General features: G+C 44.1%; 1 protein-coding gene across 1 annotated transcript in view; it reads left to right on the top strand.

Annotated features, from left to right (window-relative positions):
- DENND2A (DENN domain containing 2A) overlaps positions 1–27,477 on the top strand; it is a 106,990-nt gene that overhangs the window by 47,756 nt on the left and 31,757 nt on the right. Inside the window, exons 2-4 of the mRNA XM_044271870.1 lie at positions 11,307–11,405; positions 17,107–18,207; positions 21,657–21,781. Of these exons, the coding sequence (XP_044127805.1) occupies positions 11,338–11,405; positions 17,107–18,207; positions 21,657–21,781 (1,294 nt within the window). The 5' untranslated portion in view covers positions 11,307–11,337. The remainder of the gene's footprint in view (positions 1–11,306; positions 11,406–17,106; positions 18,208–21,656; positions 21,782–27,477) is intronic.

The following is a 27,477-nucleotide window of genomic DNA, read 5'->3' as shown; positions in this document are numbered from 1 at the left end:
TTTTTTGACGGACAACTGTTCGCGGACCCATTCAAGTCAATGGGTCCGTGAAAAAACACGGAGGCACACAAGATTGTCATCCGCATCCATGATCCGTGTCTGTTTTTTTTCCTATAATTTTCAAGGAAAACTTGACTTAGATTTTTTTTTCATTTTTCATGTCCGTGAAACCTCCAAAAATCAAGGAAGACCCACGGAAGAAAAAACGGACACTGATCACGGAACAACGGAAACCGTTTTTGCGGACCGCAAAAAAAAAGTCTGTGTGCATGAGGCCTTACAGTTATACTTTTGCTCTTTCATCCAGTCCTCCGTGGTGCCAGACAGCAGATGGTAATGTTTTGGAAGCAGGGTGCCCTGCTGTTATTTGTGTCCCGGATACCTCATGACCTTCTTTGTGCAATAATCACCCTTCGGAGACATGCTGTTATGTAACGGCAGCTTGGGGGTTAATGGGCAGACCGCGTGTCGTCATGGAACAAGACCGCTTCATTTCTCTTGGGAAATCGAGTGCAGAATTTGGCTGTAGTGCAGCATTTCCCTGATTTTGAGTGCAGCAGGAACAGTTTGTTTGTAAGCTGCAGTTCAGGGGCATTGGCCTGAAAAGCATATGTGCACAGTGTAAGCAGGACTAGCGCAGGACCTGATACCAGAGCCAGGGCCCTACATAGAATAGACTGGGCCCCATATGCGTCATCTCCATCACTGTACATATATATGCAACCAGCGTCCCAGGAGCTGAAAATATGGGAACGCTGGTGGGTTTAGGGCCTAGTGGTCCCATCTATTTAAATCTAGCTTTCTGTGCAATATATCTTCATAGCAGCCTGAGCTACATAGTCCTGATTCAGAGATCCAGGCTTAAAGGACATCTGTCAGCAGATTTCTACCTATGACACTGGCTAACCTGTTACACGTGCGCTTGGCAGCTGAAGGCATCTGTGTTGGTCCCATGTTCATATGTGCCCACATTGCCGAGGAAAATGATGTTTTAAAGGGTTTCTGTCTTCAGAAAAATCGTTATGTAGATGGCTGACATTAGCGATGTGCTAATGTCAGAAGAACATAACTGTATGACTAATATCTCGCTGCCTGCCGCCGTTCGCGCTAAATAATGACTTTTATAATGTGCAAATAGCCTCTAGGTGCTAGTAAGGCGTTGCTGCAGCACCTAGAGGCTCCGTCCTCTCACCGTTTGGCACGCCCTTGTAAAGGTGATTGACATCCTTGGTCTCCTCCGTGCCCCGCAAATCCCGCGCCTGCGCCGTCCATTGTAGTATTAGTAGACCGAGGATGTCAATCACCTTTACAAGGGCGTGCCAAAAGGTGAGAGGACGGAGCCACTAGGTGCTGCAGCAACGCCCCACTAGCACCTAGAGGCTAATTTGCATATTATAAGTCATTATTTAGCGCGAACGGCGGCAGGCAGCGAGATATAACTCATACAGTTATGTTCTGCTGACATTAGCACATCGCAGCCAGCTACATAATGATTTTTCTGATGACAGAAACCCTTAAAGGGGTTCTCTCATCTCAGACAATGGGGGCATATAGCTAGGATATGCCCCCATTGTCTTATAGGTCCTGGTCCCACCACTGGGACCCGCACCTATATGGAGAACCGAGCCCCAAAAGTGAAGGAGAGCGCACTACGCATGCGCAGCCACCCTCCATTAATTTCCATGGAGCCGCAGAAAATAGCCGAGCGCTGGCTCGGTTATTTCCGTCTGCCTCATAGAAATGAATGGGAGCATGGGCCGCGCATGCGCGGCACGCTCCCATTAACTTCTATGGAAGAGGCGGGGATAAGCGCTTTGTAGTGGACGGATCCCGGGAAATCTGGGGTCCTCCAGCCACAGCACTCCCCGCTCTGTTCTCGATATAGTTGCGGGTCCCAGTGGTGGGACCCGCACCTGTCAGACAATGGGGGCATATCCTAGCGATATGCCCCCATTGTCTAAGATGGGAATATCCCTTTAAATATATGTAAATGAGCCTCTAGGAGCAACAGGGGCGTTGCCATTACTCTTAGAGGCTCTGCTCTCTCTGCAACTGCTGTGCCCTCTGCACTTGAAAATGGTAACAGCTAGAGGAATGGCACAACTCAGAGTTCTAAGAAAAGATGCTCCAGAATCGCAGTTTTTGGGGGAATACGAAAATAAAATACAGAAATATACACACACACACTATATTTTATTGTGTAGGTCCCTTCAGGCTGTCAACTCTGACTTGTGGAGGCATGGAAATCACACAACCTCTCATATCCGCTACCCAGAAGTGTAGTGGCACAGGTACTGTTGCTGCTGCTCCAGCAATGAAAGAGCCTCTGCGCTTGCGCTGCTACTCAGAGCAGCAGCGCAGGAACAAGATTGTCAGGGCCATCCGAGATGTCAGCGGCAGGGGCAGCGCCCGTAGCATCAAGGGCATCAGTTGCAAAACTCTGCTTGATGAGATAAAACGATTCTTACGACTCGATTGAGGAGATATCTAAACATTTGCGGATCAGATCAGTACAAATATTGAACCTACAAATGACATGGTGGAAATTGACTTTAAGGCCCCGAGATGTGATTTAGTGGAGGTGTCTCATAGAGTCATCGTGTACTTTGAATGTCTGTTTGCCTAGCAGCTGTGTAATGCTAAAGTCATCCTTGATTATTTCCAAGCAGTCGAGCCTTAAAATTCTGTTTTTGTCTTCTGTCCCATCGCACTAATGTGTGGGCGGCCGCTCAGTTGCAGATTCCTTCATCTTTTTATACCCTGCACCTATTTTTCTGCCCTCTGTGCTGTATTCGCATAATAATCCAGCAGATCAGATGAAGCTTAGGGGTCTGGTTATGTAACCAGGAGGCATTGAAGTGGCACAATTGGGGGTTTTCGTGGCACTGTATAAAGTCATGTAGCCTTCAGCCAGGGCTGACTACAGCTTTACCCTGTAACACTTAATTAGGCGCAACGGTGCACTAGAGCAGGAAGATCCATTTGGCAGAGTACTCAGCTGGAAGCTTAGGTTACGCAGGAATCTTGCCTGGAACGCTGTGCACTTTATGTGTTTTATTATTGCGTAGTTATAGAGTTAATATGTTTCAGTCTCAGGATGAGGTCATTGTGTGCAATGACCAGCGATGGAGCGGACTGAAACTCGGGTTGTGTCATGGTCTCGGGCAAGAATAGTAGAGCATGGTTTCTTGAAAATATTCAAGTGACACTCTTCCACAAAACCCCACCGCAGTCAGATGAAGAACGCCCCCAAAATGGATACAGATCTGAATAAGTCCCAAATCTTTGCTGTCCCTCTCATGGGACAGTCTCACAAATAATGGAACTGTTAGGTAGTATGTAAAGGAGATCTAACCTTTTTAGAACTAAAGCTGTAATGTAGATCTTATTTCTATGATACACGATATGATATATTTTCTACTTCATTTAATGCAGGCCAGTGGTATACATAGCACAAAGGCAGACCACGTAACGGCCATTGGCCCTTAGAGAGAGGGAGTCCAGCCTATGCATTGTTGGCAAACAAGGGGGTGAGGAAATGGACCAAGGTGCTGATGTCTGAAGGGGCCCAGAGACCATTCTGTGATATAGAAAAGACATCAGTATAAATGGTCCATGATATGTGGGGGGCTCAGGACAGCTTAGAGTTACAGTTCTACACTGCATTGAATTCTGGGAAATATAGAGCAAGGACATAGGGAAGAGAAAGTAAAGACTATGCAGCTTGGGTGACTCTATGACTAAATAATTGCTCATTAAAAACAACTGCTGTAAGATGTACGCTACTCACAAAAAGTTAGGGATATTTGGCTTATATATTTCAGGATGAACCTAAAATGCACTCTAACCTTTACAAGTGAACTTAGTGTGACCTTCTCTAAACTTTCTGAATGCACATGTCCAACTGTGCTTAACTGCAAAATTCACATCAGGTGTTTGATCCATGAATTGCCCAATAAATATCCTGGTTTATTTAGAATTGGTATTTAAACAGTCCTCCTCATCATGCTGTTCACATTTTGACATCATGAGACCAAGACGACACCTAACAATTGATCCATAGCAGTGATGGCCAGTTTGCCGTGTTTGCCGAACACATGCGGGCTGCCATCTTAACTCGCAAGTTCGGCGATGCACAGGTAAGCCCTTACCTGTGCCTGCACCGCAAGCCGGTCTGAGATCAAATGCGGTTACTGGGAGCAGGCAGTTCCGAGAATAGCCCGATAAAGACCCACAGCGGCTGTTCTCGGAACTGTGCATCGCAGGACTTGTGAGTTAAGTTGGTAGCCTGCATGTGTTCGCGGGCGAACACGGTGAACTGGCCATCACTGATCAACAGTACCGCGCCATTGCGAGGCTTCAAGCAGGATGTTCTCAGATGGAAGTGGCCACTGAGCCTAGAGTGTCATCAGCAGGTTACAAGAGAGATGCAGAGAGACTGGAAGAGTCACAGAAAGGCATACAAGTGGACATCCTTTGGCGACATCCCAAACTGAAGACCGTTTCATTGTAAACAATGCCCTGTGGAACCAGATGATGACTGCCACACAACTCCAGGGAAAGGGGAGAGGCACCCAAGTGTCAGACCATTCGAAACCGTTTACATCAGCGTGCTAGACGACCTGCGAGGGTACCTGACCACACCACCAGGCACATGCGTCATTGTCTTGCATTGGCCAGGAAGCATCTATGCTGGACGAGGGACCAGTGGGCCTCAGTGCTGTTCACTGATGAAAGTCGATTCATGCTGAGCAGAAATTATGTGTCACGGTGGGAAGTGGGGAAACCTGTGAAGGGATAAGAGATAGCTGCTAGGCCAAGAAGCCAGGAAAAGGGAAGCAGGTCACCTCCTACAGGGAGTGCAGAATTATTAGGCAAGTTGTATTTTTGAGGATTAATTTTATTATTGAACAACAACCATGTTCTCAATGAACCCAAAAAACTCATTAATATCAAAGCTGAATATTTTTGGAAGTAGTTTTTAGTTTGTTTTTAGTTTTAGCTATTTTAGGGGGATATCTGTGTGTGCAGGTGACTATTACTGTGCATAATTATTAGGCAACTTAACAAAAAACAAATATATACCCATTTCAATTATTTATTTTTACCAGTGAAACCAATATAACATCTCAACATTCACAAATATACATTTCTGACATTCAAAAACAAAACAAAAACAAATCAGTGACCAATATAGCCACCTTTCTTTGCAAGGACACTCAAAAGCCTGCCATTCATGGATTCTGTCAGTGTTTTGATCTGTTCACCATCAACATTGTGTGCAGCAGCAACCACAGCCTCCCAGACACTGTTCAGAGAGGTGTACTGTTTTCCCTCCTTGTAAATCTCACATTTGATGATGGACCACAGGTTCTCAATGGGGTTCAGATCAGGTGAACCAGGAGGCCATGTCATTAGATTTTCTTCTTTTATACCCTTTCTTGCCAGCCACGCTGTGGAGTACTTGGACGCGTGTGATGGAGCATTGTCCTGCATGAAAATCATGTTTTTCTTGAAGGATGTAGACTTCTTCCTGTACCACTGCTTGAAGAAGGTGTCTTCCAGAAACTGGCAGTAGGACTGGGAGTTGAGCTTGACTCCATCCTCAACCCGAAAAGGCCCCACAAGCTCATCTTTGATGATACCAGCCCAAACCAGTACTCCACCTCCACCTTGCTGGCGTCTGAGCCGGACTGGAGCTCTCTGCCCTTTACCAATCCAGCCACGGGCCCATCCATCTGGCCCATCAAGACTCACTCTCATTTCATCAGTCCATAAAACCTTAGAAAAATCAGTCTTGAGATATTTCTTGGCCCAGTCTTGACGTTTCAGCTTGTGTGTCTTGTTCAGTGGTGGTCGTCTTTCAGCCTTTCTTACCTTGGCCATGTCTCTGAGTATTGCACACCTTGTGCTTTTGGGCACTCCAGTGATGTTGAAGCTCTGAAATATGGCCAAACTGGTGGCAAGTGGCATCTTGGCAGCTGCACGCTTGACTTTTCTCAGTTCATGGGCAGTTATTTTGCGCCTTGGTTTTTCCACACGCTTCTTGCGACCCTGTTGACTATTTTGAATGAAACGCTTGATTGTTCGATGATCACGCTTCAGAAGCTTTGCAATTTTAAGAGTGCTGCATCCCTCTGCAAGATATCTCACTATTTTTGACTTTTCTGAGCCTGTCAAGTCCTTCTTTTGACCCATTTTGCCAAAGGAAAGGAAGTTGCCTAATAATTATGCACACCTGATATAGGGTGTTGATGTAATTAGACCACACCCCTTCTCATTACAGAGATGCACATCACCTAATATGCTTAATTGGTAGTAGGCTTTCGAGCCTATACAGCTTGGAGTAAGACAACATGCATAAAGAGGATGATGTGGTCAAAATACTAATTTGCCTAATAATTCTGCACTCCCTGTATAGCGTCCCTAATCCTCTCCCTAACTCCTCACCGTATGAGCGGACCCCGATGGGTGGACGGCTCATACCCTGGAAACCTGTGACCCTGAGTCGCCCTGATAATCCCTCAGATAGGAGCAGGGGGGAGACGTCCTGTTCATCCAAGACACGGAAGAACAAGAGTCTCTAAAGACCTAATAGCAGGGAAAAGTAGAGAGCATACACAGCAAGAGGATCAGCAGGTAAGAACACAAGACAACACACTTACCTGCCAAAGTCTCCATGACTGGAACCCGTGCATACGTACAGGAGCCCTAACACCAAACAGGACGCCGTACCAGCAACTCACCCAGGTATCCAGCACACCAGACTCCGCCAGGACCCCCATGCCACAAGGTGCATGACAACCCCAGGCAGCGCTGCATACAGGCTAGTGGTTCATCCCTCTGGGAAACCAACCCCCTTCCGGAGGGCACAACACACAGGGAAAATGTCTTACATACATGCAGGGGCAAGCACCAACAACAGCCCAGACATGTAACACCAATCAAGACGTACAACACACCCTGAACATAAACCCACACCTAACATACAACAAGTGAGGTAGGGTATAAGGAGCATACAAAAGGAAGACAATTTATGTCCAACAAGGTGGTCCTCAAGGACTGGGCAAGTTCACCCAGGAAAGGAGCAGAGCTCCATCACCAAACAAGGCTGGAGTACCACTGCCCCCAGCCAGGAAGCCACAGATAAAGTCAAGCTAGTGGCCACACCCAGGACACACATAAATCCCCACTAGCTAGAGGAATAACAGCTCGCTCATCAAACAGCAGGGAGACACACCTTAAAGGGGAAATGCACGTGCAAACCGACAACAACACGTTGCCACCGGCAACCAGTCTGCACGGCAACCGCGTGACGGTCAAACAACAATATGACAGTGACGTTATGGCCACCAATGATGTTGGAGACGTCAAGGAGAGCGCTATGTATCAGCCACTGACGAGCTTTTGGTGGTGGTGGTGTTACAGTGTGGGCAGGTGTGTCTAGTCAATACAGAACTGCCCTACACTGTGGGATTGGTACAGTGACAAGCCCATACTACTTGAATAACACCATTAATCCAGTCATTGTGCCTCTGAATGAACAACACAGGCCTAATTACATCTTCATGGACGAAAATGCGCCAGCTTATCAAGGTCGCATTATTAGGGAATGGCTGCTGGAGACTGGGGGACCTCAAATGGAGCGCCCTGCACTTTCTCCAGACCTGAATCCCATTGAAAACGTATGGGATCTGCTGAGTCGCTGTGTAGAGGCTCATAACTCTGTACCGCAGAACCTCAATGACCTGAGGGCTGGCCTTCAAGAATAGTGTGATGCCATGCCTCAGCAGACAATAAGTCAACTTGTGAACAGCATGAGACGTCGTCGTGAAGCTGTAATTGATTCTCAAGACCACATGACAAGTTATTTATACACTGACATTTTTGTGGGGTATACCCACCACTGGTGTTGGCTTTTGTTTCAATAAATAGTTTGAGATAAGGAGATCACCATTGCATGTCCCTATTAAATGCCCTACTTTCATGATATAATATTACTGTAGCGTGAACTTTTTGGGTTTTCCATAAATTTCATCCAAAATCCAAATATCCCTAACTTTTTGTGAGTAGAGTAGTACATACTTCTGGGACAGCCTAACATAGGAGAAAAGCACAGCTCACAAGGGTATAACATGGTACTTTCTGCTCAGCTGCATTTTCAGCTAGCTAAATTTGTTTGCCTTCCTCTTTTGTGCAAATCCAGGTAGTCAAGACTATGTAGAAGGCCTCTTTTTTTTTTTCCGTTCCGTTTTTTGCTTTCCGTATATGGACCATATACGGAACCATTCATTTCAATGGATCGCAAAAAAACGGAAGGTACTCCGTATGCCTTCCATTTACCTATTTCCATTTTTCAGTTCCGTTCAAAGGTAGAACATGTCCTATTATTGTCCACCTAACGGACAAGGATAGTACTGTTCTATCAGGGGCCAGCTGTTCCGTTCCGCAAAAAACGGAATGCACACGGACGTCATCCGTATTTTTTGCGGATCCGTTTTTTGGGGACAGCAAAATACTGAAAAAGCCATACGGTCGTGTGCAAGAGGCCTAAGAGATATACTGTATACACTAAAGAGGGAGCAGGTAGGCGATAGCAGAAAGTGTCTGCATATACTTGTATGCAGGCTACTTTCACGCTTGCGTTGGTTAATCGAGGTATTGAGATCTGGCAGGGGATCTCAATGCCGGAATTAAACAGATCCGTTTTGATTTTGCACATCAGGATGCATCCGTTCCATTAGGATGCGGATGTGTGAAATCAAAACTGAAAAAATGCATCCGTCACTATATACATTGAAAGTCAATGGGTGACAAATCCGTTTTATTAGGCTCCTAAAAAAACGGATCCGTCACCATTGACTTACATTGTTTTCAGTGCCGGGTACTTTTGTTTTTCGTTTTTATGACCGGTCACAAACCCGCAGTTTGCAGTGATTTTGTGTCCGGTCACAAAACGAAATGCTAACAGAACGGTAGACATCCTGATGCATCCTGAACAGATCTCTTTCCATTCAGAATGCATAAGGACCAAATAGAAATGTGTTTTTTTCCCCGATATTGAGATCCTCTGCCGGATCTCAATACCTGAAAACAACAATGCAAGTGTAAAAGTAGCCTATGTCACTAAAATCATCTCTACAGTCTTCAGTTTGACTATGGCTACAACTTCCTGTCCCTTAATGGGGTCACACCACCAAATGTTATTTTAATATACTCCAGCATTAAAAAATCGTTACATTCGTAATGTACTTTCTGTTGCTAAAATGCAACAGTTGTGAGATATTCTCTTTAGTTCATTATAATGGCATCCCCTGATGTTTGATCAGTATAGTAATGTGCACGTCCACCTACTGAGGTGGTTGCACATGCTCAGTTCCATCCTTTAACTGCTACAAGCCATATCTACTATTAGAAGCTGTAACAGTTAGGCCAATTTCACACATACGCTCCATGTGTCCTATGACATGGACTCATAACATTATAATGCTGTGCCTTCCTACCTCATCTCTAATGATTTGTACTGGCTGTATTATGTGAGTACAGTTGAGGTCGGGTAGAGACACACAGCATTATAAATCATTATAATGCCTTGGGTCCATGTCACAGGAGCAGCATTCAGGACGGGAAATACCTGTCAGGATATGATGGCAGTGCAGCAGGCACACACAGGGATAGAGTAGCCGTAAAACTCCCCAGACCCACTATCCCTGCCTATTTGCATGGTCACCCTAAGCCAGGCATGGCCAACCTGTGGCTCTCCAACTGTTGTAAAACTACAATTCCCACCATGCCCTGCTGTAGGCTGATAGCAGTTGGCAGTCTGGGCATGCTGGGAGTTGTAGTTTTGCAACATCTGGAGAGCCTCAGGTTGGCCATCCCTGCCCTAAGCGGTGACCTCTCAACTGGTCTATGGTCACTATAATAGTAATAGTAGTCGTACAGTACCAGGGTCAAAAGCCAGCTGGTCACTAAAGTGCCAAGAACGACAGAAGCAAACGAGAAAGCCAGACATGCCAAAAGTAAAAAACTAGGAGATCAATACAAGTCCAAATTGCCAGTAGTCACAATACCAGATCCAGAAGTCACAGCCAAAGTAAATGCAATACCACAAAGGAACAGCAGGGGGAGCCAGAGGAACAGAAATTCACCGGCACCTGCACCTATAGGACTTAGGGCTGTTTTTCACATGAGCGGATGCCGCGCGTGTCATCCGCAGCGTGAATGAGAGCCAAGCCCCGCAGGACAGCAGAGACACGGAGCATTAACATGATTAATAATGCTCCGTGCCTCTCTGAGATCTTTTTGCTACAAAATCACAGTGACAACTTTAGCAAAAAGATCACAGAGAGGCACGGAGCATCATCAATCATGTTAATGCTCAGTGTCTCTGCTGTCCTGCAGGGCTTGGCTGTCATTCACTCTGCAGATGACACGCACGGCATCCGCACGTGTGAAACAGCCCTTAGGGTTAATTCAGACGACCATATTTCTGGGTCCATGTCCGTTCCGCACTTTTGCGTAACGGGTGCAGAGCCATTTATTTCAATGGGGCCGCAAAAGATGCGGACAGCACACCGTGTGCTCTTCACCTCCGTAGTTCCATTCCATGGCCACACAAAAAATATAGAGCATGTCCTATTCAAGACTAGGCATTTCTATACTGGGCTGGCCCTGTGCGTTCCACAATATGCGGAACGCATACTGCCGGTATCTGTGTTACGCAATTTGTGGATCGCAAAACACTTGTGGTCATCTGAATGTAGCCTTATAAAGAGCTGGGAATTATCTCCAACTGGCTTCCCTACACATCCTAATGCTCTGATGCGCTCCTTCATTGGCCCCAGGCTGAGATGGCTGCATCACAATGTCGCGTTTCCCCAGGAAACCGGACACTGCTGCCGCATCAAGGCAGTGCCGGCCAGGTAAACCGTGACAATACCTCTGACACAGAGTATTTCTCACAATACTTGAATATACACTTGTGTGCAGTTGGCCCTAGAGGGAGAGAGCTGTAGCAGAAGAACACGCCCCCTGAGCTGTGATAGGGAGAGAGCTGCAGCAGAAAGAACACACCCTCTGAGAAAGGACATGCCCCTGAGCTGTCACTTGGACTAAATCTAGCAGAGCAATTAGAGAAATGTAAGGTACAGGGCTGGTTCTAGTCTTGTTAGAAAGACAATGTCATGTACTATATGGTGTCCGATTTTCCTTTTTTTGAATCAGTCATGGGATAACCCAGTCATTTTATTATACTTACAGCACCAAAACCAAAAAGATAACATTTGGTTATTGTTTTATTACAGGGGAGCGGGTGTAACGTCAAATGCTGACACAATGACTGTGAGACGGGCTGCTGAGGTGACCAGGAATAAGAATCACGCTGTGCATCTTTTCAGCCACAGGTAAGGTCTATAAATTGTTACCTAAATGTCAATCAAAGCCGTACAAAGGGGGGGGGGGGGTGCTTACACATGAAGGTGGCTTGTACAGAAGTAACACTTCTCACAGCTGAGGGTTTGTTATAGTTGTATCCAGTCTAGACTAATGTCTGTGAGGTCTGTCCCCAGGCACCCGCCTCGCTCCAGATCCCTGCACGGCCACCGCTGCATCTCCCTGTCGCATGGATCAAACCATCTGGCAACGGGGGGGGGGGCAGCCAATAGCAGGCCGCGACAGAGGGAGCCTCTCTAGCTGCCATGGCCTGCTATCGGCTGCTCCCCCCCCCCCCGACAATGTTTTGATTCGTGTGGTGGGGAGATGCAGCAGTGGCCGTGCATGGATCCAGAGCAACGTGGGTGCCGGGGAGCAGGTAAGTATAATATATACGAGGGGCCTGGACTTTGGATAACCCCTTTAACTCCGGATAAAAGATTGTTCCCGTTCACTAACAGCATGTAGAGATCTTGAAAAAGGTGAGGAACTGAAACTCAAAGTATATAAAAAAAAAAGTTGCTGAACTTTTTATTATATAGTGATTAAGTTGAAAACAAATAGGAATATAGCAGTCTGATTACATTTAGCACTGACATGTGGACTGGCTATGTTTTGAACAGGGTCAGTCTTGCCTTTGGCATTTTGAGGTAGGGTGGGGTTACTATTAAGTGCCAGGATTGGGAAATTGCCAGGCTGGCAATGTATTTTTGGGCAGGAACCCTGCTCAGGTACAATACAGATAATATTGGTCTTGGGATAAATGCTATGCTAGGAATTAAAGAGGTTGCCCCACTTATTAAGAAAAATTCTTACGTGCCAGCAATTGTCATAAAATAATAAAATGCGGTATGCGTGCCCATCTCATTCCCTGACACTTTCTTTGCTACTGCTGTTATCCACCGGTCAGCAGCTTTAATGCTACACAGCCAATGACTGGTCGCAGCGGTCAGTATACTACGGGCATGTGAACTCTGTAGCAAAGCAAAATAGACAAAATCTGGCCGGGAGGATTGAACTGGCAGCGCTCAAGTAGTGGGAGATTAATAGGGTCAGTATACCTTATTTTATGACTATTGCTGAATTGGGAAAAATGGACTAATACGCAAATGATCTCTTTAACAATATTGCTCCTTTTACACTTGCCAGTTCACAGGCAATTATTGGGACTGAATGGTTGAGCAGAGGGAAGCAATTTCAGTCTGCTATTGTATACTGGGCATTATATGCAATAAGCTCCTGAACTCCCTCTAGTGGTGACCAGAAGCAGCTAGAACTTTATCATTTAAAGGGAAATTCCCATCTGGGGGCATTATAGGGGTTGGATAACCCCTTTAAATGTTCAATAATTATAGTTCCCACCTCTGGGACCTGTGCATATCTCTTATGAAAATCCCATTAAAATGAATGGAGAGATCTTTTTGCATATGTGGCTCTCCATTCACAGCAGCTGCAAGACAGACCTTGTTCTGGCGTGACATGAACCTATTGGACTTTTACGGCATATCCTGTAGATAGGCCATAGATGTCCAGATGGGAATAACCAGTTCACCCTATGCTTATGTGATGGAACAGGCATACACTGAAAAAGAGAACGTGTAGGATATTTCCCAGGGAATTGCTGCATCTTCTTCCTCGGAAAAACTGGATTCAGAAGTGACGCAAAAACATGAAACCACTGGTGGCGTCTCAAGAGAGGCCGGACACTAGAGGTAGGCCTACATGAGGGGTTTTGGGTGCCAGGGCCGGGCGAGGAAGTGTTAAGAGGAGTGAGTGGGGGCGGGAGTTGGAGAGGTAGGGGGGGAGGTTATAAAAGGGGACGGGCGCATGCGGACCGCGGCGCCATTTTAGAAGAAGAGCAAGAGAGAGGACATCTCCCTCCCACCCGCCCTTTTTTGTGTTAGGTTGAGGGTGAGTTGTGTTTAGTGATGTCGCGGCAGTCGTGGCGGGGGAAGGTCATAGAAGCTGGTGGTCTTGGATGGTGTGGAAAATGGGAGGGCCCCCAGGAGGGGCGCTGGACTCTCCTAGTTGGGGCATTTTGGTTCGTTCAGAGAGGCGTCCATCAGTGGGTGTCTCCGAGCTGGAGTTTTGCGGCTGGAGACAAGATGGAAGTGCCAGGTTGGTGTGTTTGATATACATATATGTTAGAAATTTGGGGCTTCAATGACCTCCCTCGTCAGGGGGTATGTCAATGTTATTGTTAATATATATATATATATATATATATATATATATATATATATATATATATATATATATATATATATATATATATAATGTATTTATTTATTTTCATCAATAAACGGCTGCTGTGGCCGATTTAATCTAACCCAGGCTGTGAGTGTTCATTTAGGGTAAGAAGTGGTTGGGGGGGGGGATTTTATGATGGTGGGGCAGTAGGCCCTGGCGAATAACCAATAACCCAGTCATGAGGTATTATGTCTGCATTTCAGAGTCAGTCTGAGTCTTTACTACAAACCGTTTATCTGGCAGATACTTCATGAGATCCAGCATGCCCCCCTAATATATGACTATATTCCCTAGTTACAGTATGAATGGCATCGCTCAGCCTGTCCCAGCAGAGTATGGATTACAAGCCATTTGTTGCTCTTGTCTTCTTCCTCCCATCCGTCACCGCGGTTGTGGCTTGCGGTTTCTCGGCCTCACCAAGTACGGGTTTTCACTTTTTTTTTCCACTGTGCTTTTAGAGTTTGGAGCCAGGAGATGTGAGAGTTTAGAATGGTTTCTCTGTTTGCTGACTCATACACATATTAAGAATTCAATCTGCTGCCGAAGCGTTTTGTGTTTTCTTTCTTTTCTCAGCATCCTCTACTTGTCAGAACCGCAGGAAATGATAAAATGGATGTTTATAGAGTTTATTAACCCTTTATATTAAAAGTCTATTAATAAATTCAGGGCAGAGCATTAAGGTTTTTTTCTGGACCACAGCGGATTCAGCAAAGCCATCTTAATTACACAGAACACCCCTGTAGGAGAAAGTTTGTAATATATTTTACCATACCAAAGTTGCACGAATCGGCTGCTTAGGCATCCAGGCACGGGAAAATCCAGCTTTTGCCTAGGTCACATCCTTTGCCGGGTTTCCGTACTCTGAACACAACTTCACTTCTGCTGTGAATGGGGCCAAAACTACTCATCTCTCTGGCGCTTGCGCAGATGAGGCGGGTTCAGGAGCTGGCAGAAGCGAGTCACATGAAAACCATCACGTGACCGGGTTCCCAGGTGGCCGATTCACACAACTTCAGAACAGTTAGTATATTACAAACTTGCTCCTACAGTTGTGTCCTGTGTAACTAAGATTGCTTTGCAGGATCTGCTGGGTCCCGGAAAAACCCTTAAATGCAAAAAAAATGTATAAACGCAAAAACTGTGTGTATGGGCATAGCAGTTATTAGGCTACCAGGGCATGAGCTCTTGGTATTGAGTGCTGGGTGGGGTACCAATTTACCACTTTAGCTTGGAGGTGTGGAAACACATGGGACGTATCTTGCTGCAGATTTTGCAGCGGATCCTCGACAAATCCTTGCCAAAATCCGCTTATATGTGGATTTTGCTGTAGAATTGACGCAACTTCCACCGCGTCTGCATTGTAGAGGGGGAAAATGGGATTTAAAATCTGCACCATATGTCTGTATTTATGTGGATTCTACTCATCTATATTGCTGTTACTGTAGAACGCAACAGATTTTCCACCCATAATTCTGCAGTTTAAAAATCCACAGTGTATACACCACGTGTGGATGTACTTTAAAGGGAAACTGAAGTAAAATAAATGTTTACCCTTGTAGCTATTCTCTAGGAATATTGGCCTACATAGGACAAAAGGAACTAGTGTCCCAGTACAATGCCAGATACAACTCATGGAAAGGTGTGCCAATGTTTCTGGAAGCCACTACTCTGCTCCACACTGATGGGCAATCACCCTGAAACAGCTGTCTGCAGATGAGATGCTGGCTTAATTATTACCCAAGGCATGCCTATTTAAAAGGTCGAGCATTGACTTATAGGATAGCTACAATACTTTAGGTAGCATTCAGAGGCATAGCTAATTTGCATATCTTCTTCCTGGCCATTCTTTTTTATGCTATACAATCCCTATCCATGGTTAAATACACTAAGCACAGGAATGCTCATTAAATACAAAAGTAGAAATATTTGCTCCAGTACTTAGTGCACACTGGCAAACACATCTCCATACATCAGAAGGTTTCCTTTCTTCTATGACTAGACGGCTGAGATAGAGCAGTGTTCTTGTCATAAATTACACCACGAAGAATTTCAAATGTCAGAAAACAGAGAGTTGATTACTATAAATCCATGACTAAGACTATGAGACTGTAAAATACGACTGTATCTCTTGGGGGGGGGGGGGGGGGGGGGTTTGAACTATATCCTACAAATCCTTTGGCAAAGACGGTTCATCTCATAATCTAGAAAGTTCAGCAGTCACTTATATAGGTGGACCGTATGTAATATACAGGTTTATAGACTGAAAAAAAAAAAAGATAATGTATCACAACACAACCAATATAAAAGTGATTAATGCATACTCAAGTTTGTACTGGAGACTTATATTCACTATACTATATGGTGTACCAAACTTAGATCATCATAAAACTCTATGATGATCTAAGATAATCCACTTAAAGGGGTTGGGGACATTGGTGTAATAGTACTAGAGTGACATACATATTACATACATGCATGTCCTACCTTTGCCACATATTTATGAAGCCCGTTTTCATTTAGGAAATTCTTAGCCAGAAGTGACTGTTTTCTTATACTCGTGATGTACCGGGCCCCTTGCAGGCGAGCGAAGCCTCTTCTTCCGGCTGCTCAGGGAGCCCGGTGATGTCACCAGCACTGATGGGCGGGCTTTAGCGCTGCCCTAGCCAGTACAATGGCTAGGGCAGCGCTAAAGCCCGCCCATCAGAGCCAGTGACGTCACCGAACACACTGCCGGGCTGAAGCTTCCGCCTGGCAGTGTGTTTATTATAAACAAAAGAGCCATTGCCCTGCGTGATCTAGTGCAGGGCAAAGGAGAGCATCGGAGCATTAACTGCTCCGATACTCAAGTCAGGGGGGCTGCCTGGGTGAAAATGGAGGTCAGAGCTGAACCCGGACAACCCCTTTAACTGGTCCAGGTGTTGCAACCATAAATTGATAAAATCTGCCCTATTATGGCCACATGAAACCAGTACTTTCTGGAAAAGGACCTATTGGTGGTTACCTGGAGCTAAGGAGCCCACAAAGTTAGAAGTGTTCTTAGATTTATTCTTCTTTAGGATTATGTCGGAAAGTTTCTCCTTCTCATTGAGAGACTTTTATAGGTGTAATTAGTGCACTGTCAGAGTGAAATATGAGGTAGTTTTGTCAATTGTTCCCAAGTCCATTGTCCTTCAGTAACTCCTCAGAACCATCTTCATACATGACCACCACAGCATTTGTATTCAAAGGAATCTGTGTTTTATGGAGGGTGACAGAAACCTAGCTGTATAGGTAATTACTGAAACTCATCTCCACTGTCGTTCCTTAAATGCCTATTTAATGCAGTTATTAGACTCCTCAGTGATCCTGAAACAATTAGCATCCTTTGCCTGAAAAATTATTACTTCTATGACAGTAATTGTACCATGTGTCTTGTCTCACCAGGGCAACGCCAGCAGGTAAAGAAAACTCTGGGATTTGGAAAAAACTTGAACCTCCTCAGCTTCACTTGAGTGTAAAAAGTCAAACTGTAAATAAATCTGACTCTGTAACATATAATCTAGACATTCATCTGGGAGAAAGTCCTCTGAAGGTTCTGGAGAACCAGCCAAGAAGTAAAGACACAAAAGGTTTACAGCAGAACATGCTCAGCAACAAAATGACCATCAATGACCCAATGATGGAGATTAACATCAAAGATCCAGGACTAATACTTAAGAAACAGTTATCGAATAGCAAGGCTTCCCCGTTACCCCAAAAGATCGCACTGAAGAAAACATCAAGCATCAAAGATAAGATTTCCGAATGGGAAGGTAAACGTGAGACGCAGTCCCCGGTTCTGAGCAGGAAGGAGTCTGTACAGGTGAAGAGGCAGGATTCCTTTGGTACTACTTTTGGAGATACGAATGTGGATGATGTCAAGAACCATCAAAAAGGAACCTTCAAAAGGATGTTTAGCTGGGAAATGGACAACAAAGACATTGAACGAAAAGACTCTATGAAACTAGAGAAAAAATCTGAAACTAGCTTAATTGCAGAAAGCAAGGAGCAAGTCGTGAGCGCCAAGAAAGACCAGGCAACGGTATTGAGTCATATTAAAAAGTTTGAGCGTTCATTGAAGGATGGACCAGTGGAGGGACTGCCACAATTGCCAGGAACCTACTATTCACCGCAATGTTTGTTGGATTCTAAGGATCAGGAAAACAAACCAGGGTCAAAAACGAAATGGGGTTCTGATTCTGAGAATGCAGAACCAATTTTTGGGACAGTGGGAGAGGGGAGGCTATCTAGAAGGACCAGCAATGTAGACAATGTATATACAGAACCAGGGGCACCAGAGAAGACATTACCTATCAACCCTTTACCCAAACCAAGAAGGACTTTCCGACATGAAGGGGAGGTGGGTCCCATTGGAACCAGCCTTCGGAAAAGGGACTTACCTCCACTTCCCTGTATACCTCCACCTCCTCTACCCACATCTCCTCCACCATCAGCTGTGAGCAGAAGACTTTGGAATAGCAAACATAGAAATAACGGAGACCATAGGTACTTTATTTTTTACTCTTTCTGTTAAAGGGAAACTGCTGACAGCACTAGACAGGGGCTGGGGAGAGCAGTGCAAGCATATATTTTGTCAAGCTTTAATAATCAATAGTGTGAATTGGAATTTGTATTGTCAGTTTTGCTTCTTAAGTGAAGTCAAGTTCAACCTTTAGTGCACTTAAAGGGGTTTTTATATTTTATTTTTATGTTGATGGCCTATCCTTATGAACAGTACTGCTCTTAGTGAAGTGAATTGGAGCAGCACTGAAGTGGTGAGCTCAGTCTATTACACAGTGGGTGGTGATGTTTATTTCTGGTGCCAGAGTTACTGCAGAACAGCTACAGGTGTATCAGCGGGGGTGCTGAGAGTTGGACCCTGCTGATCTGACATATCCTATGGATAGGCCATAAGTATAAAAATCCCAGAGAACTCCTTTAGGGAGTAGAATCTGGTAAAATATAAGTATTATTATAACTTTATTCTAAGTATATTATACAGCTGTATCCATATTATTCTTCATGATAAAAGCTCCACAAAGTATATTTGTACTGCTCTGCCCTGCCCCTGGCTGGTGCTGTCAGCAGTTTAGCGTGGTCTAAAGTGCTGACAGATTCCCTTTAAGTCTATTTATAGAAGTTACAAACTCTTGTGCTCTTTGATGTACACACCAGTCAGGAAAGAAGGTTGGGGGCTTATGGTTGCTTTGTGGTCTACAGGGCCACTGTGAACCCATAGTGTTGCTTTTTGTTTTTTACCTTTTGCTTTATTGAGCATGCATCTGTGTAGGACTATCCACCAAATTTTAGATTCAGAGAATTTTTGTATAAATCCTATCAAGCTTTCTCGGCCTTCCAGCAGGAGTAAGCGGCAAAGCTTTTTCTGCTATGCTGTTTGTGTAGCTTCCATTCAATACAATGGGGGTTACAGAATCAGCAGAGCACAGTTTCCTTAAAGGGGTTATCCCATGATTAATGTAAAAAATTTAAATCATTGTATAATACATGACAATCTTTTTCTAACAAAGCTCAAACCAGCCCTGTACCTCACATGGATCCAGAGATCTCCCCATACATTGCTCTGATAGATTTATATCAAGCTGGCAGCTCAGGAGTCGTGTCTTTTCTGCTGGAGCTAAGGGGGCGTGTCTCAGCTCTCCCTATCACAGCTCAGGAGGCAGTTGAAGGATCAAACTGAGCATGTGCGGCCTTCTCAGTGAGCAGGACAAAGAGATAAGAAATAAACAGCAGGTGGCACTCTACAGATACATTATATTCAAAAACTCAGTGGCTATACGAAATGTTTAATTCCATGCAATTACAAAATAATTTAGATCCAGGCGCTTGTTTGAAAACTGTAGAATATTTTTCGTGGGACAACCCCTTCAAGTGTGGCTATCTGGAGACCACGCTTATTCCAATTTTTCTGTGGAAATGGCAAGATGGGACAACCTCTTTTTTGTAAATTCCATCCCAGCCAGTAGGACCTGTGAAGAGACCCTTACTTATGTGCTCTGTGGCTCCCAGGCTGTATTTACTGGACTTCCAGTCCTCGCCTGTAAACTTCCCGCATGCATGGGGGTCACTTGTGCTGCTGCAGCCAATGACTGGCCACAGCAGCGATATGTCCCCAAGTGGTGTATGACCCAACAGTGACATCCCGCGTGGAGACACATCACTGCTTAGGCCAATGCACGTAACAAAAAAAAAAAAAAAAAAAAAGACTAAATGCTAGAGAAGCCCTTGTGCCTGTACTGACCATCAGTAGACTGTGGTCACATATAAAATGATAACTCAGAGCCATCATAACACCAACCTGATGATCCAATAGTCTGGTAATAGTCAAGCATATTCCAGCACTTTAGGAGATCAGTATTCTTGTATATTACATAATAATTATATGTATACGCTCTCATTCAGGAGCATTCCCTCCCATGCCATGCCGGCTTCCGACTATTCAGGTCCTCCTTGGTCCACGACAAGCCAGATTATTGGAGCTTGACTCCACATTTCAAGCGTATTTAATAAGGCTCGTACCAGTTTTTATATCTCATATAAACTATGACTCAGGTAACTAAATTAAGGCAATGCTGGTTCTGAAACTCTACCAGGGCGAGGCCTACGTGCTGGGAATTTACCGTAACTAATTGCAGTGCTCCATACAATAGGTATAATTTACATAACCATTGCCAATACGATGAGAAAATGTCAGGATCAGGATTATTAAAGGGGTTCTCCAGGATAGGACATTAATATTTGTAGGTTAGTATGATCCGTGGGGGTGTCATCCTTTGAACACCTACAGACACTGAACGAAAGGCCAATTTAACACACTTCAGTGGGCCAAGCTGCAGTACCAGACACAGCCACACATCGGAGGGGGCACCCTTCTATGTACATGGTTGTGACTGTCTAGAGCAGGGATGTTCAACCTGCGGCCCTACTGCCGTTGCAAAATTACAACTCCCAGCATGCTCTAATAGCTGTAGGCTGTACAGGCATTCTGGGAGTTGTAGTTTTGCAACAGCTGGAGGGCCGCAGGTTGAGCATCCCTGGTTTAGAGGAATAGAGGGGTTACGGCCCCTTCATTCTGCTAATCATTAAGGGGCGAACCCCAGGACAAATGTTTTCAAGTTGCTTCTGCAAATATAAGGAGTGAGTATACATAATATTGGGAATAGCTAGTTAAGCAACTGCCTGATATATACTGAAGGGTAGAGTACTAGTAAGGTCTCATGCACACGGCAGTTGTTTGGGTCCGCATCCGAGCCGTCGTTTTGGTGGCTCGGATGCGGACCCATTCACTTCAATGAACTAAAAAAATATAACATGTCCTTTTCCAGACAAGAATAAGCATTTATATTGCCGGCGCCCGTCCCGCAAATTGCGGAACACAACACGGGCGGCTTCCGTTTTTTGCGGATCCACGGTTTGCGGACCGCAAAAAACGGCACGGTCGTGTGCATGAGGCCTAAACCAGCTTTTTTTACTCATCATTGGGATAGTGTGTTGACTTTTCATACTGACTAAGGCCCCATTTACACAACAGTTTTTTTTGCAGAGTGGATGCGGACCCATTTAATTCAATGGGGCCGTTAAAAAATTGTGGATAGTGGACTGTGTGCTGTTCGCATCCGTACGTCCGTTCGGACCGTTCCACAGTCCTGCAAAAAAGATAGAACAGGTCCAATTATCTGTTTTGCAGATAAGAATAGGCATTGTTACAATGGGTCAGCAAAAAAAAACGGATGCAAGCGTACGTCACACGGATGTTGTATATATTTTTTGCGGACCTTAAAATACATATGGTTGTGTGAATGCACACTAGCCCTGTGTACAGAGATTGGACATGGTCCCTTTAAATTCTTTACAGCTTTCTGCGCTATCAGTCAGGGCCAGCTGTTCTTCCTTATTTTTCTTCTAGCAATAGTGTTGTCTTCTCCTCTCGTTATCAGGAAGTCATACGAATTTGAAGATCTTCTGCAGTCGTCAGAGAACGGCCGAGTAGACTGGTACGCACAGACCAAGCTGGCCCTAACTCGCACTTTATCTGAGGAGAACGTCTATGAAGACATCCTGGGTAAGAACTAGTGACTTTGTCAGCATTGGTAGAACTGAACAACCAATGGGGTCATTTATCAAACTGGTGTAAAGTAGAACTAGCTTAGTTGCCCATAGCAACCAATCCGATTCCACCTTTCATTTTCCAAAGGAGCTGTCTAAACTGAAAGATGAAATCTGATTGGCTGATATGAGCTAGTTTATACCAGTTTGATAAATGCATACCTCCCAACTTTTTGGACAGTCAAAGAGGGACACTTAGGGTTCATTGTGTGAAAGTCCATTTTTCCTGTATATTTATACACTTTAATAGTTTTCCCTAGCGCACAATAGCGCAAAAATTATCTTAATATAGCATTTTCTAAAAATCCAAATTGCATCCAATAAGAAAAAATATATAAGGCGGGCTCTAATATACAGTTGTGTTCAAAATAATAGCAGTTAGACATCACTAACCTGATCAATCACGGTTTTTGGTAGAAATTATATTTCTACATGGCAAATAATTTACTAGCAGGTGTAAAGTAATAGAAATCCAACAGACCCAACAGTCATGACAGTCATGACATGTTCTACACTAATTAAAAGGGGCATGTTAAAATGAATAGCAATGTGGAGTTCAATGAGTGAGGTCATTCATTCTTTGAAAAACAGGTGGCGAAATATTGCCCTTATTTAAGGAAGGAAGGCAGCAAATGTTGTACATGATGGTTACAGTGCATTTCTCTCTGAAATTCTGAGGAAAGTGGGTTGTTCCAGACATTGTTCAGAAGAACAGCGTACCTTGAATAAGGAGTTGATTGGAGAGGGGGAAACATATAAAGTGCAGAAAATGATAGGCTGCTCAGATAAAATGATCGCAAATGCTTTAAAATGGCAACCAAACCCTGAAAGACGTGGAAGAAAGCGAAAAACTACCATTCTAATGGGTAGAAGAATAGCCAAAATGGCAAGGACTCAGCCAACAATCAGGTCCAGGAAGATCAAAGAAGGTCTAAAGTTACCTGTAAGTACTGTTACAATTAGACGACACCTATGTGAAGTCAAGCTATTTGCAAGAAGCCCCCGCAAAGTCCCACTGTTGAAAAAAAGACGTGCTGAAGAGGTTACAATTTGCCAAAGAGCACATTGACCGGCCTAAAGAGACATTTTGTGGACTGATGAAAGTAAGTTTGTTCTTTTTGGGTCTAGTGGCCAGAGACAGTTTGGCAGATGACCCCCAAACACTGAATTGATGCCACAGTACACCGTGGAGACAGTGAAGTATGGTGGCGCAAGCATCATGATATGGGGATGTTTCTCTTACTAAGGTGTTGGGCCTATTTATCGCATACCAGGGATCATGGATCAGTTGGAATACATCAGAATACTTGAAGCCTTATGCTGAAGAGGAAATGCCCTTGAAATGGGTGTTCCAACAAGACAACGACCCCAAGCACACCAGCAAACGTGCAACATCTTGGTTCTAGACCAACAAGATTGACGTTATGGAGTGGCCAGCCCAATCCCCGGGTCTTAATCCGATAGAAAACTTGTGGAGTGACATAAAAAATGCAGTTTCTGAGGCAAAACTAAGAAATAGAGAAGAACTGTGGAATGTAGTCCAATCATCCTGGGCTGGAATACCTATTCAGAAGTTGGTTGACCCCATACAACACAGATGTGAGCAGTTCTCAGAAGCAGCGGTTATACAACTAAATATTAGTTATGTGATTCAAAGGAAAGCAAAATCTTCAAACATTTTTCAGTTTATATTGTGAATGTTTGAGTTTGTAAAGAAGAATACAGACAATGCAATTTTTTTTGAACAGTCGAATATTCACTTTTCTTCAATTTTTTTAGAGGGACAACACAAATTGATATATTTTTCTTCTGTTTTTGATTTCGAATAAAATGTGTAGTGTTCCCAATGCATTTGTGTGTATGGAAATAAAAGCTATTAGAAGGATTTTGAGCTTTATTCACTTTTTTAAACACACTGCTATTATTTTGAACACAACTACAGAGAGGAACCAGAACTACAGAGAGGAACCAGGCATACACCTTCTTGATCAATATTGTAAAAGTAACATTGTAAATCTATATCTCAGACCAAAAAGAGGGACATTTAAAGAGAAAAGAGGGACTTGGGTCCAAAAGAGGGACACTTCGGTAAACATCATAGACAGCTTGCATATGTAGATGTCACTCCAACAAGATCTGCCCTCAAGGTCCCAGGTCAATGAAAGTGCACTTCCCCTTTAACGTGAACCGCCCCCCCTCCCCTGTTCAAGAAAATAAAAAACACATGTACTGAGTAATGAACAGAACATTGCACCGTCTTTTTCATCTTTTCAGATGCAGATCCTCTGATTCCCAGGCTCCTCTTCTGCCATCCAAGATGGCCGCACCGCTTCTCACTCTGCCTGACACACACTGTGCATTTGGTAGTCCAGGACACTTCCTGCTGCCCTTGGATTGGCTAGTACTGCTCATGTGATCACTGCGAGCCAACCCAAGAGCAGGATTGGACAAGCAGGAAGTGTCTCAGTCGATTGAGGCACAGTGTTCACCAGGTAGTCTAAGAAGCAGCGCAGCCATCTCAGAGGGCAGAAGAGCCCAGGAATCGGCAAATCTGTAGCTGAAACTATCAAAAGGAGGGCACCAGGTAAGTGTCCTGTCCATTCCCCAGTGAATGTGAATTCTTTTTTATTGAACTGGAGAATTGCTTTAATTCTTCATTACACTTGAGAAGCCCACTTTGACTGTATCCACTTGCTACTGTAGCATCTACTTGTCTTACAAGTTTTAAATGGGTTCCACAGGATTTGAAATTATATGGCTTCTTTCTTTAATTAAAAGAAAGAAAAACATAGCGCCACACCTGACCCCAGGTTGTGTGCGGTATTGCAGCTCAGCCCCATTCACTTCAATACCACACACAACCCATGGACAGGTTTATGGAAGAAAGCAACAATGTTTTTCTAATCATATACAACCCATTTCAATACAATTTTCCTGTTTAGAATACGACTCTTTAAGGGTCTGTTCACACAGTGGTTTTTAGCGCTGTTTTTCCCACACGTTTTCTGCGCCCAAAAAAACACCTCTAAAAATCCTCCTATTCATTTTAAGGACAGTCAGACACCTTTTTCAGTGTGGCCCTATATTGGTGCAGAATCTACGCTTATTTCCCCATTGAAATGAAGCTGAAAATACATCAAAATCGTCGCAAATTCTGCACTGATTTTTTTCAGCGCGTACATACCCTATACGGGCCCTGTAACCTAACCACAACGGACTGATAATATACTTATTGGTTCTTAAAGGTTAGTATACCCGGAAAGGGAGGGTTTATTAGAACACGAATGTGGATGTGGTTTAATAGATCCTTTATGTTGCATCAGTCCTTAGTTATTTTCCCCTCCATGTTGTGTAATGTGTGTTTACGAGCAGACACAGGCTTGAACTGTAAGGTTGAAATATATCCTCTTGCCTTTCTTTTTCTATTTTGATCCATTGAGAAAGGCAGCGTCCCATTACCACACACATACCACAACACAACACCTACCTCCAGCCCCGTCTCCAGAGGAATGGGTTTTTTGGGCAATGAATGTGCCTTTGTTAGGCCCCTTTCACACGAGCGAGTTTTCCGCACGGGTGCAATGCGTGAGGTGAACGCATTGCGCCCGCACTGAATCTGGACCCATTCATTTCAATGGGTCTGTGTACATGAGCGTTGTTTTTCACGCATCACTTGTGCGTTGCGTGAAAATCACAGCATGTTCTATATTCTGCGTTTGTAACGCAGCCCTGGCCCCATGAAAGTGAACGGGGCTGCGTGATGCAAGCAAGTGCAGATGCAATGCGTTTTTCACTGATGGTTGCTAAGAGATATTGTTTGTAAACCTTCCGTTTTTTATTACGTGCATTAAAAAAATGCATTAAATCGCATTGCACCCGTACAAAAAAAAAGTAGGGATGTAGTAAATGGTACCCTGGTGTAGGAACGCCAGAGTGGTATAGGGTAACCTGATGTCCCTTAATGTTGGTGCACGTGTCACGGTGCTCCTACATGGATACGCTGGAACCCAGGCGTTGTCGTCCGCAGCAGACAAAGGGGGTAGTTGAATGGTGAGATAAAGAATAATTTGAGTCCAGACTTTGTGATAAAGTTGAAAACAGCTTTACTTGGCATAAACGTTTCTCCAAACAGTTTGCAAACTGTATCTTGGTCCCTAGCAGGCTTTGGTATTAACTGTGGCAGGCAAACTCCTCTCTGCTACGTCTGTTGCTCTCTGGCTCTGCTGTGCTGACAAGATAGCTGTATAACTTAGCTTAAGCTGAAGGCTGCAACTTCTTTCTGTAGTCTGTCTCTAAACTAGTCCAGGGCACTTTACTCCTGGCTTCAGAGGCTTCCAGTTTCTGCCTCCAAATCGAGCTGAGCTGAAGGTGCTCCAGCTGGCCCGGGCAAGGCACATCCAACGGGGACGTGCACCTGCTGCACACCCTTCCCCTGTCTAGGGAAGACCTAAAAGGGGGGGGGGGGGGGGGTAGAATGGAAGGAAAGCTCCATTCTCTGACCCTGTAACTCTGCCATTAATGCTCCCACCTGCTGTTGAACCAGGCACATTACATGATAACATAAACAGTTTCAATAAATAGATATGCACATTATATAGGATCTGGAAATAAATGCATAGAATGACATTAGGTTAACCATAGGAGATAGTAGTGAGGTGCAGAAGTGGTAATGCCACTCTGAAGCGTTACAAATGTTTGCGAAAGGCATGAACATAAGTGTAAGTTAAGGCCTCTTTTTTGTTAACGGGACGTTTCTTGTGTTCCGTATACGGAACTATTAATTTCAAAGGTTTCACAAAAAAACTGACTCCATATGCATTCTGTTTCTGTATTTCAATTTTTTATTTGCGTTAAAATATAGAACATGTCCTATTATTGCCTGCAAATCACGTTCCGTGGCTCCATTCAAGTCAATGGGTCCGCAAAAAAATTGAATGCATATTTCTATGGAATTACTGTACACTGTATATGCCATGCTTCCGTTGCTGTTTGCGATCCGCCAAAATTGGAAACCAAACGGAACAGAACCGGAAACACTACTGAAACAAAAATCTGAAAAACTGATCCGTTAAAAACAGCCTGCAAAACACAAAAAAGAAGCCATACGGTTGTGTGAAAGAGGCCTAAGGCTTAGGTGCAAATATTAGCACCAACATATACAGAGGTGCTGTACATGGAATGCACCCATGTTGAGCCCTGTTCACAATAGGGAGCACAGCCCTAATCTCTTTCCTATAGATATATAAACCCCTATTATTCTAGTGTCCTCTTATGCTGCTTAACCCTTTCAAGACCAAGCCATTTTTCACCTTCGTGACCAGGCTTAATTTTGCAAAATGGTGATAACTTTGGAATGCTTTTATTTATCCAAGCCATTCTGAGAATGTTTTCTCGTGACATCTTGTACTTGATGTTAGGGGTAAATTTGGGTTGATAACTATTACCATTATATTATAAAAAATCCAAAATTTACTGAAAATGTGGAAAAAAATAAAATTTTCTAAATTTGAATTTCTACACATTAAAGGCAGATAGGAATGCCTCATTAGATAGTTTTTATTTAAGATTCCCTATATGTCTACTTTATGTTGGCATCATTTTAAAAATTACATTTTATTTTTTTAGGACATTAGAAGGCTTAGAATTTAAGAA

The sequence above is a fragment of the Bufo gargarizans genome, chromosome 11 (assembly GCF_014858855.1).
Source record: "Bufo gargarizans isolate SCDJY-AF-19 chromosome 11, ASM1485885v1, whole genome shotgun sequence".
NCBI lineage: Eukaryota > Metazoa > Chordata > Amphibia > Anura > Bufonidae > Bufo > Bufo gargarizans.
Note: the sequence above shows the minus strand (reverse complement) of the source record. Positions and strands in the feature narration are given on the sequence as shown.